Source organism: Drosophila pseudoobscura, chromosome 4 (genome assembly GCF_009870125.1).
Source record: "Drosophila pseudoobscura strain MV-25-SWS-2005 chromosome 4, UCI_Dpse_MV25, whole genome shotgun sequence".
NCBI classification, from domain to species: Eukaryota; Metazoa; Arthropoda; class Insecta; order Diptera; family Drosophilidae; genus Drosophila; species Drosophila pseudoobscura.
This window is the reverse complement of record NC_046681.1, coordinates 28,761,155-28,776,780: the sequence shown is the minus strand read 5'-3', so window position 1 is coordinate 28,776,780 and position 15,626 is coordinate 28,761,155. Positions and strand designations below refer to the sequence as shown.

Below are 15,626 nucleotides of genomic sequence, written 5' to 3'. Positions count from 1 at the left end.
CACGGGGATGAGAGGTAAGTGCCGAGCAGAGCAGGGTTGCAAACAGGCAGGGGAGAGCGACGATAAAAATTCTTGGACAACAAGAAAAATTGCTATTTCAGAGAGCATTAAAAACTCTACTGCCACTACCACTACCACAACAACAACTACTATTGCTGGCTGTGACTCATACAGTTTCGGCATTGAATTGGTACTGGGATTGGGATTGGGAGACTATTGGGCGGGGGATGGGAGGAGGCTGCATTACAAGGGGACAACCACTAAACGTCAACCACCGGCGTCAACACCGAGGCCCGACCCACATTTTCATTTTTATATAGTGCTTCATAATATTCTCACACAGACGGAGATTAACACCCAGCCAACGACCAGGCCCGGAGCCCCGAGCCCGGCACAAATTTATAATCGACACCGACGCTGCGTCAGCGCTGCGCTGGCCGAGGCAGAGGCAGAGGCTGCTGCTGCGACAGCGACAGAATCAGGAGAGCAGGAGCTAAAATGGAGGAGAAAAAAAATCGGAAAATCGTTATGCGACTACTGCTATAAACCACCACAAAATCGCGGTCGTCTGTTGTTGCCGGGAACCCCACACTCGCGCATCGCAGCGAATCGGACTCGGACTCGGAATCGGAATCGGAATCCTCGGCTCTGACACGGCAGCCGCATTATAAATTGTTTGCGGTGCGTACGCTTTTAATATATTATTCGCATTTCTTTTCGGTCTGTGCGGTGGTTAATTTAAATAAATAATCCTTAAAGTGTGCCATCAAGAGAACATTAAAAAACAAGTGAAATAAACAGAGGAATAAATTAATTAAACATTAAGCGATAAATATTTATTTATTTATTGCAATATATGTCTAGATTTGTGAAATGTTTTTAATTGTTTAAAATATAGTTAAACATTTAAACAACAATAAATAAACAAATGTTTCACTCTTGAGCGAAAAGCCACCTGGCAACAGCTTCGGGAAGCTCTAGTTTGCCCTAAAGCGCCGCCAGTTGGCGCCACGCCACCACAGAGCTTCCACCCCCCATTGCCAGCAATTGAACAACCCTGGCAACTCTGCAAAACTGCTGTGACAGCAGTGACTACCCTGAAACCATTTCACATCCCTTCATCTGGACGGCCCATCTTTATCCTTTCAGATCTGCAGAATCTACGAAATAGAAATGGATCCATCGAATCTGCCATTCGGCTTTCCCGGGCTGCCCAACCACGGACACATGCCAATACCCCCGACGGCCAACATGCTGGGTGGAGGACATCCTGCGCCGACCGCCAGCCCACCCCAGAGCGTGCCCGGACGCCGCACTCCGTTGGGTTCCGTGGGTCTGGGGGGCTTCTACGCCCAGGGAATGGGCATGTCGCAGCAGAGCCTAGCACCAACGGATGAGAACAAGCCCGGACCGAGTGGACCGGACAAGCCGTTGAGTCCGACTGCGGCTGCGATTGCTGCCATCAGCGGTGGCACCACCACAGTGGCCCTGTCGAGTGGTTCGAGCGGCGGGCCCGGAGGCAGTGGCTCGAACGGGGGCAAGCAGAAGAACCGTCAGGGGAAAACCGTGCGATTGAATATAAATGCCAGGGAGCGCAGGCGGATGCACGATCTGAACGATGCCCTGGACGAGCTGAGGAGTGTGATTCCCTACGCCCACTCGCCGTCGGTGCGGAAGCTCTCGAAGATCGCCACCTTGCTGCTGGCCAAGAACTACATTCTCATGCAGCAGAATGCCCTCGAGGAGCTGCGAAGGTAAGACGGGATAGAATCCCACCCAAGTTCGGTTTCTCATGACATTCCACTTCTGTTGCAGACTTCTGGCGTACATACAGACCACCACCGGATCCGCTCCTCTGGATCTGGGCGCCTTCCCGGCTGCCGCCAAGTTGCAGGCCCTGCTCCAGGGACCCCACCACGAGCCGCCCACCAGCAGCAGCAGTTAAACGTGTATTTCCCGTCTTCTGATAAGCAATCGATGAACAAGCAATTTTTTTAAGTCAATTCGAAAAAGCCAAAAAATAATTCTAGTCAGACGAAACGGAGGTTGAGAAGATTCCTGTCCAGAGCAGCCCAGTGAGAATCTGTTGAGTGATATTTATTTCTTTAATAAGCAATTCTTTTGTGCGCATTTTTATGATGTCAGTGTACGACTATACGAGTACGAGTATGTATGCATAAGATGAACATTACCAAATAAAGTATTACGTATTTCATGATAATTCAAGAGTGGCACATACCATCTGGCTCAAGTTTGAATTTGAGCGCATGAGAGTGTGGAAATTCCTTGTCCGTAGCTGCAATCCGCACTTTCGGATGAGCGGAGTTTTCAGTATTTGATGCACGCGTGGGCGTGTGCGTTGTCTACCATTTTCTGTGAGAGTCCCCTCAACTGTTGACTGGTTTGATGGGTTGCTTCCCTTCCCAAACTTTAACCCATTGAAATATCAAAATTCAAACACCACAATAACTATTAAAATACAATAATTTAATCTTAATTCCGTTTCAAGTCTTGACAAAACAATTTAAACACACAAAATATATAAATATTCGCTGAACGACAGGCGATGATTAGGCAAAGGCGGTTTGCGGATTGCGAGACTGGAAACTGATTAGCTTTAGGAACGAAGTAGAATACTCTTAAGAGATACATATATATACAAATAACGTAGTGCGAGTGTGTATGGGAATGTGCGTAGATGGACGGCGGCATTGCGAGTGGATCGAAGAGGAAGTGAAGTGAAGTGATCGGTGGACCGGTGGATCGGTGGATCGGCTGACACTATTCCGGTATGCCCGAGGACAGCACCCTGTTGTTGTGGTTCGTTCGAAAGATGCGCTGCGGTTCGGGTAGCTCCCCGATCAGGAACTGGCGCATCTGCTCAATGGCAGCCCGGGAATGGCCAGTGCCGTGGAAGGCAATGGTGGCATCGCGTCCGGCATGGTCCATGATCACATCGACACCGCCGGGGTGGTCGCGCAGGAACAGAGTGACGTCGTACACCCGGTCGTAGATCACAATCCAGCAGTCGTCGTAGCTGTCGTGCTGGGCCACCTCCTCCAGCGCGATCTCCGGCAGCTCCTCTCCCTTGAGCAGCGTCTTCTCCGTGGCCACGACCACAACATTCTTGCTGGCTTTGCCGTGTCCCAGCGGCACAATGCGCAGAGATTGCAAGAGATTCGTCAGCGCCGACGACATTTTTCCACGTGACAGATTCACTTTCACTTTTTTCCCGGTACTATGATTTCTGCAGTCGCCGTCGAAACCCGTCTTGTCTGAGTGGATGTTCTGCTTGAGCGGTTGGGCCTGGGGTCCAGTTTCGTTGCGTCTTGGGTCGCCACTGGCAGTCGAGTGTCATTCATGCCAACGATTGTAATCGTTTTATAAATGAAAACACGTGAATCAAGCGAATCGATCCAAACAGAGAGCTGATAAGACTTCGGGATTGAACGATCGAAGAACCGAAGTACCGAAGCACCGAAGATCCAACGATCCGATGAGACGAAGCTCCGCTGCTTCGGCGATGAATATAGCTATTATATAGCTATTAATCCACATTAAGGCATTAAGGCAAACGTGTTTTCATTAATATTCATGGGAGGGCCTCCAATTGCGATGATATTTAATAACAATAACAATTACTAGAACTAGTACTAGTACTAGTACTCCCACTAGTAAATCCCACTAGTCGATTTCGCAGGCTGCGGGGCAGAGGAGCATAACAAACTTGTTCTCTTTTTGCAAACCTGTTAATTACCCAATTAATCTGGATTACTTAAAAGGGAAACACTTGGGGCCCTATCAGTATTTCAATTGATTTATTGGCCCATGTCAAACGTGCATCGGTGCAACGCAAAAACATTTGCAGGTTAATAGCTTCGAAAAAATGCAGAGAGGAGGCGTTCGAAAGCCCACCAATCAACGCAGTATTACGATTATAACTACTCCGATCTGAGGCCTGTTCCCATTTTAAATTGAAATGGGAACAGCGATAACTATTTCTGTACTATCGCTGAATAAAACTTTGAACTTGAAAACGCTTGGCTTTGAGTTTGGAAATAATGCCACGCTTTTGAACTACTCAACTATCTGCGAGATTTTTCTATAATCAAAAGTTATGAAACCCCAGGGCTGATGAAATATATTCATCAATTTCTAGTAAAGCCAGACAAAAAATAACAAATCGCAAACTGCAAAGCAAACTAAAAATTCCCACTACGCCATAAATACATATGAACAAAAAATAACTATAAGATTTTGCATAACAAAAATATTATTCACCGATGGGAAACGTCACAGAAATCTCGAGTTTCGAAAGATGTTCGGTTTTGGTAATTCAATAATCTAACCACACAAAATGTTTGATGGAAGAGTGCTGTTCGATGGAGAACTGGGCTAAGGCTTGACTTTGACCTTGAGGTCGGGCCGCAGTCAAGTATCAAATATCGTTTGGAACAAGCCAGAGAACGATGGAACCCCAGTGGGTATACGGTGTGAATCTAGGCTACATTTGAACCCCATTTGTGGGGTTATCACTCAAAAACTGTGCGTCAGATTTTGGGTAAGCGTCGATGTCATGTCCCAAAAAAATGATGTCGCGTCACAATCGGAATAGTCCAAATAAAGATTACTAAACGGTCGAAGATCGAATTTTATATTGTTTCAAATTAGTTTTGCGATTACAGAAAAAATTATAATATTCATGGATATTGCATAAAATTTAGATTTGGTTGTGGGCATCAGTATTAATGAAATAAGAGAAAAGTACACTCAGAAATATCGGCATATAATGATTAGTAATCATTTTTTTGTGGGGATGCTGTTGAGACTCGGGGGTAAAGATCTGTGCAGAATTTCAATATATTTCCAACGTGACAAAGCTGAATTAATGCCTATTCATTGCCTCTTCTGATAAGGAGGGAAGCAGCCTCTCTGTCTCGAATCAGAATGGTATAATCTCGAGTCACAACTAGATACCACACCGGGCACTGTCCCTTGAGATATCACGTCTATTGATTCTGTGAAATGGAGCAAGAAACATCGGAAAACATCCTATTTGAATGCCCTGCACTGCTCTGCAGCCCCTCACACCTAAATATTTTCCACAATTGTAGAAAAAAGCCAATCGCCCGTGCCATGAATTCGATCGAAACCTGTAAAATGCCAGCCACAAGGAGTTTTACTGAAAATATGGCAGACAGTTTTCAGTTCCAGTCGAGTAAACAAGTGACAAAAATATTCGGAATAAATATTTTAGTGCATTTTTTTTTTTTGTTTTTTCGGTAATCTCTCCGTCTGCCTTTTTTCTCTACAAACATGGGTTGTAGTTCAAAGCCGCAAAAAAAATACAGGGCCCAAAAAGTGGGACCAGTCACTAAAAACGGGTACCTGAACTACCTGCGGATCTTCAAGAAGAAGCACTGCGGCCTGTCGCCCCGGGAGATGATCAGCAAAGGAGCCAAGGCCTGGAATGCCCTGAGCTGCGAGCAGAAGGCGAGCTTCCGCAAGAAGACCAAGTCGGGAAGGAGGTCTCGCGGCAAGAAATGTAAGTACATCTCCAAAAAGTGGTTTACTTTTAGTTGATTATCCACACCGAATCCCATCTTTAGCCGGGTGCAAGCCCAAGCGTTGCTGAACCGTGAGGGCTCTGCAGAACATCCTATCCTGATTGTATTCTCAAAATTTCAAGTGATTGTCTAGTTCCGATATGGGTGTTTCCAGCTGTTGCTTCCAAAACAAGGGACTTTCCACCGTTTCCGGGTTCCATTAAGCAGGTTGGTTCTAATGCTATATATAATGTATCTTCACTTTGTTATCCAACATGTGCTCCTAGGTCCCATCAATGCCGATCCCATCTTGCCCTTAAATGGCCAACGGATTTCAGCTTTTCCATGCGGGAGTTTCCATCTGCCTTTGTAAAAGTTTCCCCAAAGTTTCTGTATGATGAAAATGGCAGCAAGAGAGATGTACGTGTAATTTTTGTAATTTATCAGTATTATTGAAAATCTGTAAGTGAATAAATGGCTTTAGCAGATCCAAAAGCTAACAAGACTTGCTCAAGAATTGTTCCCATTTTATCGCTGAATAAAGCTTTGAATTTGGAAATAGTCCACTTTTGAACTATTTGTTAATCAGAATGATCAATTTCTAGAAAATCCAGACAAAACAAGTCATAAATTGCACAGCAAACTACAAATTCCCACTACGCCATAGACACGAAACTAATTATAAGATTTGTTCTAGTAAAAACCTCACAGAAATCTCGAGTTTCGAATGGGGGCAAGTGGCGATGTTCGGTTTTGGTAATTCAATAATCTAACCACACAAAATGTTTGATGGAAGAGCTCTAGGAGGGAGAACTGGGCTAAGGCTTGACTTTGACTTTGAGGTCGGGCCGCAGTCGTATCAAATATCGTTTGGAACAAGCCAGAGAGCGATGGCACCCCAGTGGGTATACGGTGTGAATATAGGCTCCATTTGAACCCCATTTTTGGGGTTATCACTCAAGAACTGTGCGTCAGATTTTGGGTAGGCGACGATGTCATGTCCCAAACAAATGATGTCGCGTCACAATCAGAATAGTCCAAATAAAGATTACTATAAGGTCGAAGATCGGAATTTAGATTGTTTCAGAATTGCTTTGAGATTAAGTTTTCGCTTGCTTTCGTTTTCAAGTCCATGGAACTCGTAAGTCGAAGCGAATATAGACTAGAACGAAGTGATAATGAGAGAGTACACGCGTACTTTCAAGTCCATGGGCATCGCCCAAAAAAGAGCCATAGATGCGGATCTAGGCACAGGATTGCTAGGATTGTTTCGAGTTTAGAGAGCGATGAATACTATTCCAAAAGCCCACAGCCGTACAGCCACGTGGCAACGTTGAGCCACTGGGAGGAAAGCTCTTCTAAACGCGACGCTTTTATCCAGGCAACGCACTCCCCGTTGCGCGGGCTTTTCCAAATGTGCCAGCTGTTGCTTTCCGGAGAGCTTCCAAGGTGGGGGGATTTGCCGCCGATTAGTGGAGGATTGCTGGGGTTACAGAATATATCCAGTACTTAACTTGTTTAATCTAATTATCAAACATTCCTCTGTAATTTCCATCATCAACTGACTCGAGCTTCAGTTTTGGGATGCCGGAACTTCCTTCCGCGTTGCATCTGCGAAAGTTTCCCCCCAAAAGTATCTGTGTGGCTTTCACCGACGGGTGTGTTTGAGGGAAATGACATCGAGGGAACTGCGTGTAATTTTGGGCCAGCCACCGACAAAACAGTCGAGTTTCAGCCACGCACCGACCAAGTTGTTCGAGCGCGTGAGTCCCCGACCTGCCCAGTGGATATATTGTTTAAAATCACTTGATAACCGTGCCGTAACGCGCCGTAAACTCAATCAAAAATTTATGAACGGACTGCTAATAAGGAAATTGTCTTCGTAAATTCATCAGGAGCCCCAAAGAACGGTCGGTATGCGTGTCCTCTAGAGCATATTGCGCATTCGCCACGTTGAGCGCACAGGATTTTTGAAACATATTGTGGCGGAAAACACACACAAAATGCACTAGGCTTTGTGTCTCCGATTTGTAAATAATCAACAGCCAGATGGCCGTTTTCCATTTGCATACAAATTTGGCGATAAAATTCCGATTTGAAATCGAGCCAGAAACGGGTTGACTCGGCAAACAGATTACACGGAATTATGTTTAGGTTTTATTGACTCCAAGTTGTTGTCTAATGTTTGCTCGCGATGGGAACCTGATGGGGGAGAACTAAATTGCTTTTCCAGCGACGCGACTGGCGAAAGTTTAAGTGAAAAAGTTTAGTTCTGTGAAAGTTACAGCATGTTATGTTGTGTGGAGGGGGAGGGGGTGAATTCCAGCAAAAGGTTTAGTTTCCCGCATTGACGGATGGGTTTAGGATTACCCCAGGGGCAAGCACTTCAAAGGAAAAGTCGCCGGAACAATGGGAACTTTCCTTCAAGGGGAATACGAAATGCAGGGAAGCCAAAGGCCACTGATTTCTCTCCGATTTGGTAATCGATCTTTAAGATATGTAAATGTTTGCTTAAAAAATGAGTGGAGGCGTAACACACCTTCCCGAATGACTCTTGGATATCTAAGCACACAGACTCTTCTCTGCTGATTACAGATTAGCCTGATTGCATTGCGTATACGAGCCGTGCGCCGCGGTGTGCATTTCCTCTGAAGCCCACATTCTTTTTAATTAAATTACTCTGCAGCTTCTGTGGGATGCCAACATATGCTGGCATTTCCATGCTCCCTGGCAGTGAAAAGCCTTCTGAAAAGCCAGCAAGGACTTCTTCCGTCGAGAAATTACTGCGCCGGCGGCTGTTTGAACCTGGGCGAAACTCTGAGCCACTCAAACACGGGCCTGGGTCCTTGAAACACCCGTATTTGGCCCTGACCCTCAGTGGCACCTCGACCTAGACCTCGGGCTCAGTTTCGACCTTCGGCTTGCCCGAAACAAATTGCGTGTCGGGCGGGCAACAGGCTGCATTTAAGAAGTGCATACATTACAGGACACGGGACACGGGACACAGGACACGGCCAGCAGCCATGAATATTTATCACGTGCCCAAAGATTAATGCATCTTTAATGCAAAAACCTACCGCACAAAGCCCCCAAGATAGACGACTCGGGGGTGCCCCATAAAGAAGCCAAGCGGCCATGTTTGCTAACTTGTTGAGTTATTGGCAGCCCAGGCAGGGCTTCGGCCTGGGGCAGCGGTAGGGAGGGGTCCCAGGGGTCGAGGCGGAGTGTGTGCTCGAGGCCAAGGGTTCTGCTCTGTTCTGTTCGCTTTTGTTCCGAGAACAAGTATTAATATCACACTTATTATTTCCGTTTCGGCTTCAGCCGCTTGTACGCATATCTTGGGTATTTTTTGCTTTTTAATGAGCATTTTATTGTTTATTTTTATGCTCCTCTCGGCTCTTGGCTCTTGGCTCGGCTCTTGGCTCGGCTCTTGGGCCCATAACTTTGGGTCACTTTATTAAATTGCTGTTTATCTTGCTGTCGCATTTCTCCACTCTCTTGTATTTTATTTTCAATATTTGCAGTCAGTCCCGGCCCCCCTTCCCGCCCCTTCTCGAGGTTTAATGGCCTGTGGTTAAAGGAAATATGGTTGTTGATTTTAATGGAACATTTTATTCGCATGCGGGACGAGTGTTTCAGGCCGGTTTCTTGTGGGAAATAAAAGGCTTGAAAGTTGCGGGAAAATTCCAGGAAACTTGCCGAATGAATATATCGCCAGATAATGGGTTTTCTTTGGAAATTGTTTTCCTTGATTGACATTTCGCTCCGAAGAGCCTCTCAATGGCTGTGAATAGCCTTTTCGGCTCTCAGCCAAGCCCTTAACGCACAATCCCTCATCCCTTTATCCCTTCATCCCTTTATGCCATAAATAACCAACATTGATGGCTAATTAAGCAGGTCCGGGGGATGGGCACAGCCTCCAATTTGCCAGGCTCTGCACAGCCCTGGCCGGCGGATAATCAACTCGAATAACAAGACAAGGCAAAGCGGAAGAGTGCTCGACGGGGAGATACTCTACAAGTGTCTAGATCACGCTTCAGATCGATGTGAATGCATTCGTTGTGTGCTTCACCTTCAACACTCTATGCCCCACATACCCTGTAGACAAACCCCACAAAACAGTCCTAGATGGCACACGATAATGATGTTGTTGATGCCGACAAGCCAGCACCTTCTCTGTGTCATTCCAGCGGGCATTACAAATGGCTGTTGGCAGTCTATTGACGGAGCAGACCCTGGCATGACTCTGTTGCCCCCTCCGTGACCGGGGGAGCATTCATCAACTCCCCCCATCCCCACCACCCCCCCGGATATGATGGGCAAACTTCTGCTGCTTGTTTATGCACACAGAAGGTTGCCCTCTACAAATAACAGGGGGGGAGGGGTGAGACGTTGCTGCAGTTTACGGATAAGCTAGGGCGGAGAAAGCCGAGTTGCTGCTGCGAAAGGCATGGCCAAGGATTCCTGGGAAGGCAGCCTTCGTATGGTTGGCACATTTTTATTAAGGCATTCCTTCCGCTGCAAAGAGCACAAGTGGCACTGTTCTCCGCCACTGCGGATGCCTTTGTCCCAGCGACAGACAGGCCAACACGCGCCACCACACGGACCCGTGGCCATAATCTAATTACTGTCCCAGACCAGCAAAACACGTACCACCTGAGGAAGCAGACGCCGAACAGAGCTTCAGAGGGAAGCTCTTGCCAAGGAGAAAGCCCGCAGTCGGAGTCGCATTCCTGAGAGGCAGACAAAGGCGGAGACAGACAGATTGTTTCCGGATCTGAAAGATGATAGTATAATGGCTTTGATGTCACATGTTTTACTTAATTAATGGGCTTTTCGTAGGAAAAAAGAAGGAAGAAGCCTCTCCTCAGTTGAATCAAAGACGTTTTCTGTTCTGTTTTGGGCGGTGAAGACGAGCCGAAGGATGAAAGATATCTTCTATGGAGAATTTTAACTTGAACTTGAACAGAATCTGCCTATTTTTCAGTCCTTTATCCGTTCTGTGGATAACTACTGACCCACAAAGATTACAGGGTATATTCCACGCAGGCACAGGGGGTCGTTTGTCTGTCGCAAAAATTGGGTCTTTGAGCCACAAAACACTTCATTAGACTAATGAACATAATTTGCCATAATTGTGCAATTTGAGGGCGCTGCGAGCGTGGCGAAAAAGATACATTTTAAAGCGAGAGCGAAGGGCATTTCTATGATGAAATCGTTGGCCAAAGTTGAAAGAAATCACGGGTGGGGGAGGGGGGTGCGGGAAAGGGAACGACAACAGAACAGGCAATGAACCATGCGGTTGATTTTATCGATTAGATAAACTTAATTTTAGTCACTCTGTCAACACATTACGGCCTGGACTTGCGGACAGCTGGCCCACAATTGGGGGAGTGGGAGGGTGCGGGGTGTGCGGCGGCCCCCCGAATGGCCTTGACTTTGCACACATTAGCGGAAGTAGTGCCTGCGACTCTTATCTCGAGGCGCGAGGCTCGAGCCCGGCCAAAAAGTGAAAATGTGTCCGATAAAAGCCAGAGAAATGATTTACAAAGCCAACAGACCGTCGAGGCGGCCAGACCTTCGGCAGAAGGGCTGCAGAGCGCTGTGCGGTTTCTCTATTAAAATTTACGACAATGCCCATAAATCCCTATACACATATGTACATATATAATACATATGTAACAAATGTGGCAGCGACAGATGAAAGCTCGAAAATTCATTTAAACACACGGCCGCACACTCGTATCCGTCGGGACGAAACATTTTGTAGCGGGCGAAAAACCTCAAAAAAGATACGAGATTTTTTGGCTGAAGGTTGGAGGTGAACCAGTGAATGCCCTTTCTCTGATTAAACGGGATAAAGGGCATAGAAATTGGAATGTAACAACTATAGATACTATATCTTCTTGGCGAATATCTAAAGTTTCATTGATTTCTGTGGCTTCTTCTGAAGGATTTGGCTTCAATCTTCAATTTCAAAGCATTCTATAGAAGAGATTCCATTCTTTGAGCTATGATTCCCATTGTATCTTCACTACAAAGTGATCATAAAGTATCTTTCATATCAAAACCCCCAAACGGAGTGTTGAGGTATAAAAGAGGGACATTCAGTAGGGAAATACTTCCCTTTCCAAGGCACAAACTTCGAGTGAAAGGCTAGCGACCCTCCGCTAGAGTACTCAAATTGTTTGAGCGACCTCGAACCCAACATTTTGAGTGACTGACTGATGATGCAGGGCGTGGCAGCTCCTCTGTGATCCGCCCAATTTGACATTGATTGGGTTATGTGTGATTTACATGGCCTCCGTGCTCCGTCCTCCCTGCTCCGTCCTCCCTCCTCCATCCTCCAGCCGAGCCACCGGTGATATCGGTTCGATGGCATTTTGCGTGATATTTCCCAGGGGATTACCGAGGGATTGACAGGCAAATAGATTCCGAATTTCACTGGAAACGGCTGCATAATGCACTTAAGCGGGATGTGCCGTGTTTTCCCTTCGATTTATGGGGCCACAGCCCCCTGCAGGTACCCTGCTTATCGCTCGGTAAACTGTCAAACTTGAAATTAGAACTAATTTCATAAATTACTTTCGGTGGCAGCAGCAGCAGCCGTCCTCCCACGCAGCAGCCCCAAGACGAGGCCGAAAAACCCTCACTGGCTGCCCCCAATCCCCAGATCCACACATAAGGGGGCACATAAATCATTCCGCAGAGATTTTACAGAATGAAATTCCCATTCCAATGGGGGGGAGTCGCCTCCCAGGCTCGGGTCCAGCCCGCATACAGCACACCTCTCATGCAATTGCCATTAAAGAAAGGGAAACCCGAAAACAAAAGTTGCCCTTGAATAAATAATAAACTCGGGAGCAAATTTTGCGGGAATTGGCAGGCAAGGGCGGGCAGAAGGGAGTGGCATTTGGGCCATCAAACGAATGCAGGCCCCCCCCAGCCCCCCGTCCAGAGGTGGCCGTAGCATTCTCCTAAATATACTTACTAATTAATTAACAATTCGGTTATAAATTTTTCAACTGCTTAGACAGACAGACGTCGGACCCAACTCCGGGCCTCTGCAGTTCTTTAAACTTCCGCATAGAGGATCTTGGGGATTTGCGGGATTGTGTGGCTGGTAGTTGCGGGGTCACCTGGCGGTTTGCTCGGCTAATTGCTAGCTAAACCGAGGTGGAGGCGGAGGCGGGGGCTGGTACTGGGGCTGAGGCGCCTTTATGGGCAATTTGGTGGCGGCGGTTGAACAAAGACCAGGCCTGGCCTTCGTTTCTCTTCTCTTTTGATGCTGTGGGAGTGGAAAAACGTTGGTCCTTGTGGTTACTAGGCGACCTGGCGACTGGGAAAACTGTCAGCACGTGCCTGTGGCCACCTTAAGCCGCTCAATTAATAACCCCAGGCCAACCACAGGGCAGAAGCAGGGGCAGGGGCACGGGCAGGGGCAGGCTTTGATTTATTTATGAGACTCATCCCGTAGTCCTGTAGTCCCGTAGTCCTGACTTGCTAATGAATGTTTTATGGCTAGTTTGGGTGTCATTAGGCGATGTCGAAGTCGGGTCGTGTGAAGTAATTGAACCACGTTCTGCCCCTCTCTCTCCTGCAGCCACAGCCATGGACATTGTCATACGCGAGGAGGACATTTCGCTGGCCCAGATCGGGGTCTACGCCTCGGTCTCCTTTCTGGTGGTGTCGGCCGTGGGAGCGGCTCTCTACACCACCTGCTCGAGGCGCTACCGCCTCAACTGGTTCGAGCAGAACCTCCTGGAGTCGGCCAACGAAAAGGACGAGGATCAGCAGAGGTACTCGTACTGGCCTGAGCCCCCACCGTTTTTCCCAAGTCAATATCCTCTCTATCTCTGCAGCAGGGAGGCCCTGGTGGCTGGTGCCGCCGGCTACAATGTGGACAACCTCAACGAGTGCTCGCGCGGCAATCTGAGTCCCACTTCCCTGAAGAACGACGAGAACGACCCGGCCTTCTGGGTGCCGGCCTCGGTGACTTCCACGGCCGCCGTCCAACAACAAGTGTCTAACACCACGGAGGAGTCGGCCCCGCCCACTCCCACCTCGCCCACTGGCAGCCTCAAGTCGAACACCCTGTCCCTGTGCTCCACCGCTTCCGTGCCCATCGCCCGATCGGACAAGCACGTCGTCCTGGCCATGCACCCCACGCGTCCCCGCGTCTCCTCCATGAACGCCAAATTGGATCACACCAAAATCGACATGACCCTCTACAGAAGCGTAAGTGCGAGGATACGAGGAAATCCTCGAGGATTTCTCCATACTTAAAGGCTTTTGTGTTGCAGCACGCTCAGCCAAAGACCTTGGACCCCGCTCCGGCCATCGAAGTGCGTGGAAACCTGCACGTGGGCATCAGCTACGATCCTGTGGGGGGTCTGCTCAACGTGCGACTGCTGGAGGCTCAGAACCTGCAGCCCAGGCAGTTCAGTGGCTCTGCTGATCCGTACGCCAAGGTGCGCCTCTTGCCCGACAAAAAGAACTTTTGGCAGACGCGCATTCACAAGAAGACCCTGAATCCAGGTAGGAATTAGATCAATCCCCATCCCAACCCCCCTATTATTCCTTCTCTTCCTTCAGTTTTCGACGAGCACTTTGTCTTTGAGGTGGCCGCTGGGGTCATCGACAAGCGAACTGTGGAGATTCTGCTGTACGACTTTGATGCCTACTCGCGGCACGTGTGCATTGGCGGCACGAAGCTCCATCTGGCGAACATCGATCTGAGCGAACAACTGCAGCTGTGGACGCCCTTGAGCTCTGCCTCGGCCCAGGACATGAAAGTGGATTTGGGGGACATAATGGTGTCCCTGGCCTACCTTCCCTCGGCCGAACGCCTGATGGTGGTGCTGATCAAGGCCAGAAATCTGCGGATTGTGGACGATGCCAGGAACTCCTCCGATCCGTACGTGAAGGTGACTCTCCTCGGGCCTGTGGGCAAGAAAATGAAGAAGCGCAAGACCGGCGTCCAGCGGAGCACCGTCAATCCTGTGTACAACGAGGCCCTGGCCTTTGATGTCAACAAGGAGACGCTGAAGAACTGCGTGCTCGAGTTTACTGTCGTCCACGACGGTCTTTTGGGTATGTGGAACTTGTGTTTGCATCGGGATTTCCCTGAGTATTCGATGATTTTCCCACAGGATCGAGCGAAATCTTGGGCCGCACTCTCATCGGCAACTCGTCCGAGGTGCGCACTGAGGAGAAGATCTTCTTCGAGGAGATGTTTCGCGCCAAAAATGCCACCGCGCAATGGGTTCCACTCCAGGAGCCAGCCACCAATTTGGCCAATGCAGCCAAGTCCACCACCAACAAGAACTAGCTTCCACAGCTCGGTTTGTGTCTGAGATGAGGCCGAACTGCTTGGTGGAACGTAAGACGCATGTAGAACTCAATGGTTCCGAAAACAGTCGTGGCGCACTTGGCGCCACTGTACGATGCATGCGACATGTCAAGTGGATGTAAAATTGCCAAATTTCGGCATTTCCTGCCAAAAAAACTTCTATATTTCCAATCTATATCGGACCGACTCTTAAAAACTAACAAATTTAGTTCAATTTACTGCAACTCAGCTACAAAAAACAAAAACAGGTAAAAATTGTAAAGGTGGGCCACGAAGGAAAGTAACGTAAATGTAGATGTAGAAAAGAGGAAAAAATATTTTCAAAAATTTTTAGAAAATCAACAAAACAATCAAATCGAACTTGGAAACAAAGGGAACTGCAGGGATACGTTTTAAGAAGGATGTCTGAATCGGTAAAAAGAGTGTCAAATGGTATTTTCCAAAATCTAACCAAAATCAAATACTTTGTGCTTTCCAATGGTATCAATTAATCAAAGAATATATACAATACATACATATACGCTAATCGTATGCTTAAATATTTATGAAACATTGTCTATTATATACACATGCAAGTTTCTTAGAGGAAAATTTCGTAGGAGAAAAGCTTTTTATGATTTGGTCGCTTTCCAGGAGTTGGTTTCAGGGCAAAGAGGGCACAAAGTGGTTGAAAGCGAACGTTTGAATATGATTTCGAATGCAGGTATACAAGTATGTGTATTTTAGAA

General features: G+C 47.6%; 4 protein-coding genes across 5 annotated transcripts; 3 read left to right on the top strand and 1 right to left on the bottom strand.

Annotated features, from left to right (window-relative positions):
- The first annotated feature begins 302 nt into the window (after positions 1–302).
- Oli (Olig family) lies at positions 303–2,226 on the top strand. The gene is made up of 3 exons (XM_015180947.2): positions 303–681; positions 1,150–1,754; positions 1,816–2,226. The coding sequence occupies exons 2-3, from the start codon at positions 1,174–1,176 to the stop codon at positions 1,943–1,945; spliced, it is 711 nt and encodes a 236-aa protein (XP_015036433.1). The 5' UTR covers positions 303–681; positions 1,150–1,173; the 3' UTR covers positions 1,946–2,226.
- A 246-nt stretch (positions 2,227–2,472) lies between these two features.
- On the bottom strand, positions 2,473–3,364 carry LOC4817670 (cytochrome b5). Its single transcript, XM_001357022.4, has one exon. The coding sequence runs from the start codon at positions 3,196–3,198 to the stop codon at positions 2,782–2,784; it is 417 nt and encodes a 138-aa protein (XP_001357058.2). The 5' UTR covers positions 3,199–3,364; the 3' UTR covers positions 2,473–2,781.
- Positions 3,365–5,191: 1,827 nt separating this feature from the next.
- On the top strand, positions 5,192–5,751 carry LOC26532672 (protamine-like protein 99C). The gene is made up of 2 exons (XM_033380215.1): positions 5,192–5,545; positions 5,610–5,751. Exons 1-2 carry the CDS (start codon positions 5,317–5,319, stop codon positions 5,633–5,635), a joined length of 255 nt encoding a protein of 84 aa, XP_033236106.1. The 5' UTR covers positions 5,192–5,316; the 3' UTR covers positions 5,636–5,751.
- Positions 5,685–15,424, top strand: Sytalpha (Synaptotagmin alpha). 2 transcript variants are annotated; one of them, XM_033380214.1, is made up of 6 exons: positions 5,685–5,774; positions 13,150–13,345; positions 13,409–13,784; positions 13,850–14,084; positions 14,142–14,639; positions 14,699–15,424. In XM_033380214.1, exons 2-6 carry the CDS (start codon positions 13,158–13,160, stop codon positions 14,875–14,877), a joined length of 1,476 nt encoding a protein of 491 aa, XP_033236105.1. In that variant the 5' UTR covers positions 5,685–5,774; positions 13,150–13,157; the 3' UTR covers positions 14,878–15,424. The 2 variants fall into 2 exon arrangements, with proteins under 2 accessions (XP_033236105.1, XP_001357057.4); XM_001357021.4 differs by lacking the exon at positions 5,685–5,774 and adding an exon at positions 7,249–7,456.
- The last annotated feature ends 202 nt before the right edge of the window (positions 15,425–15,626 follow it).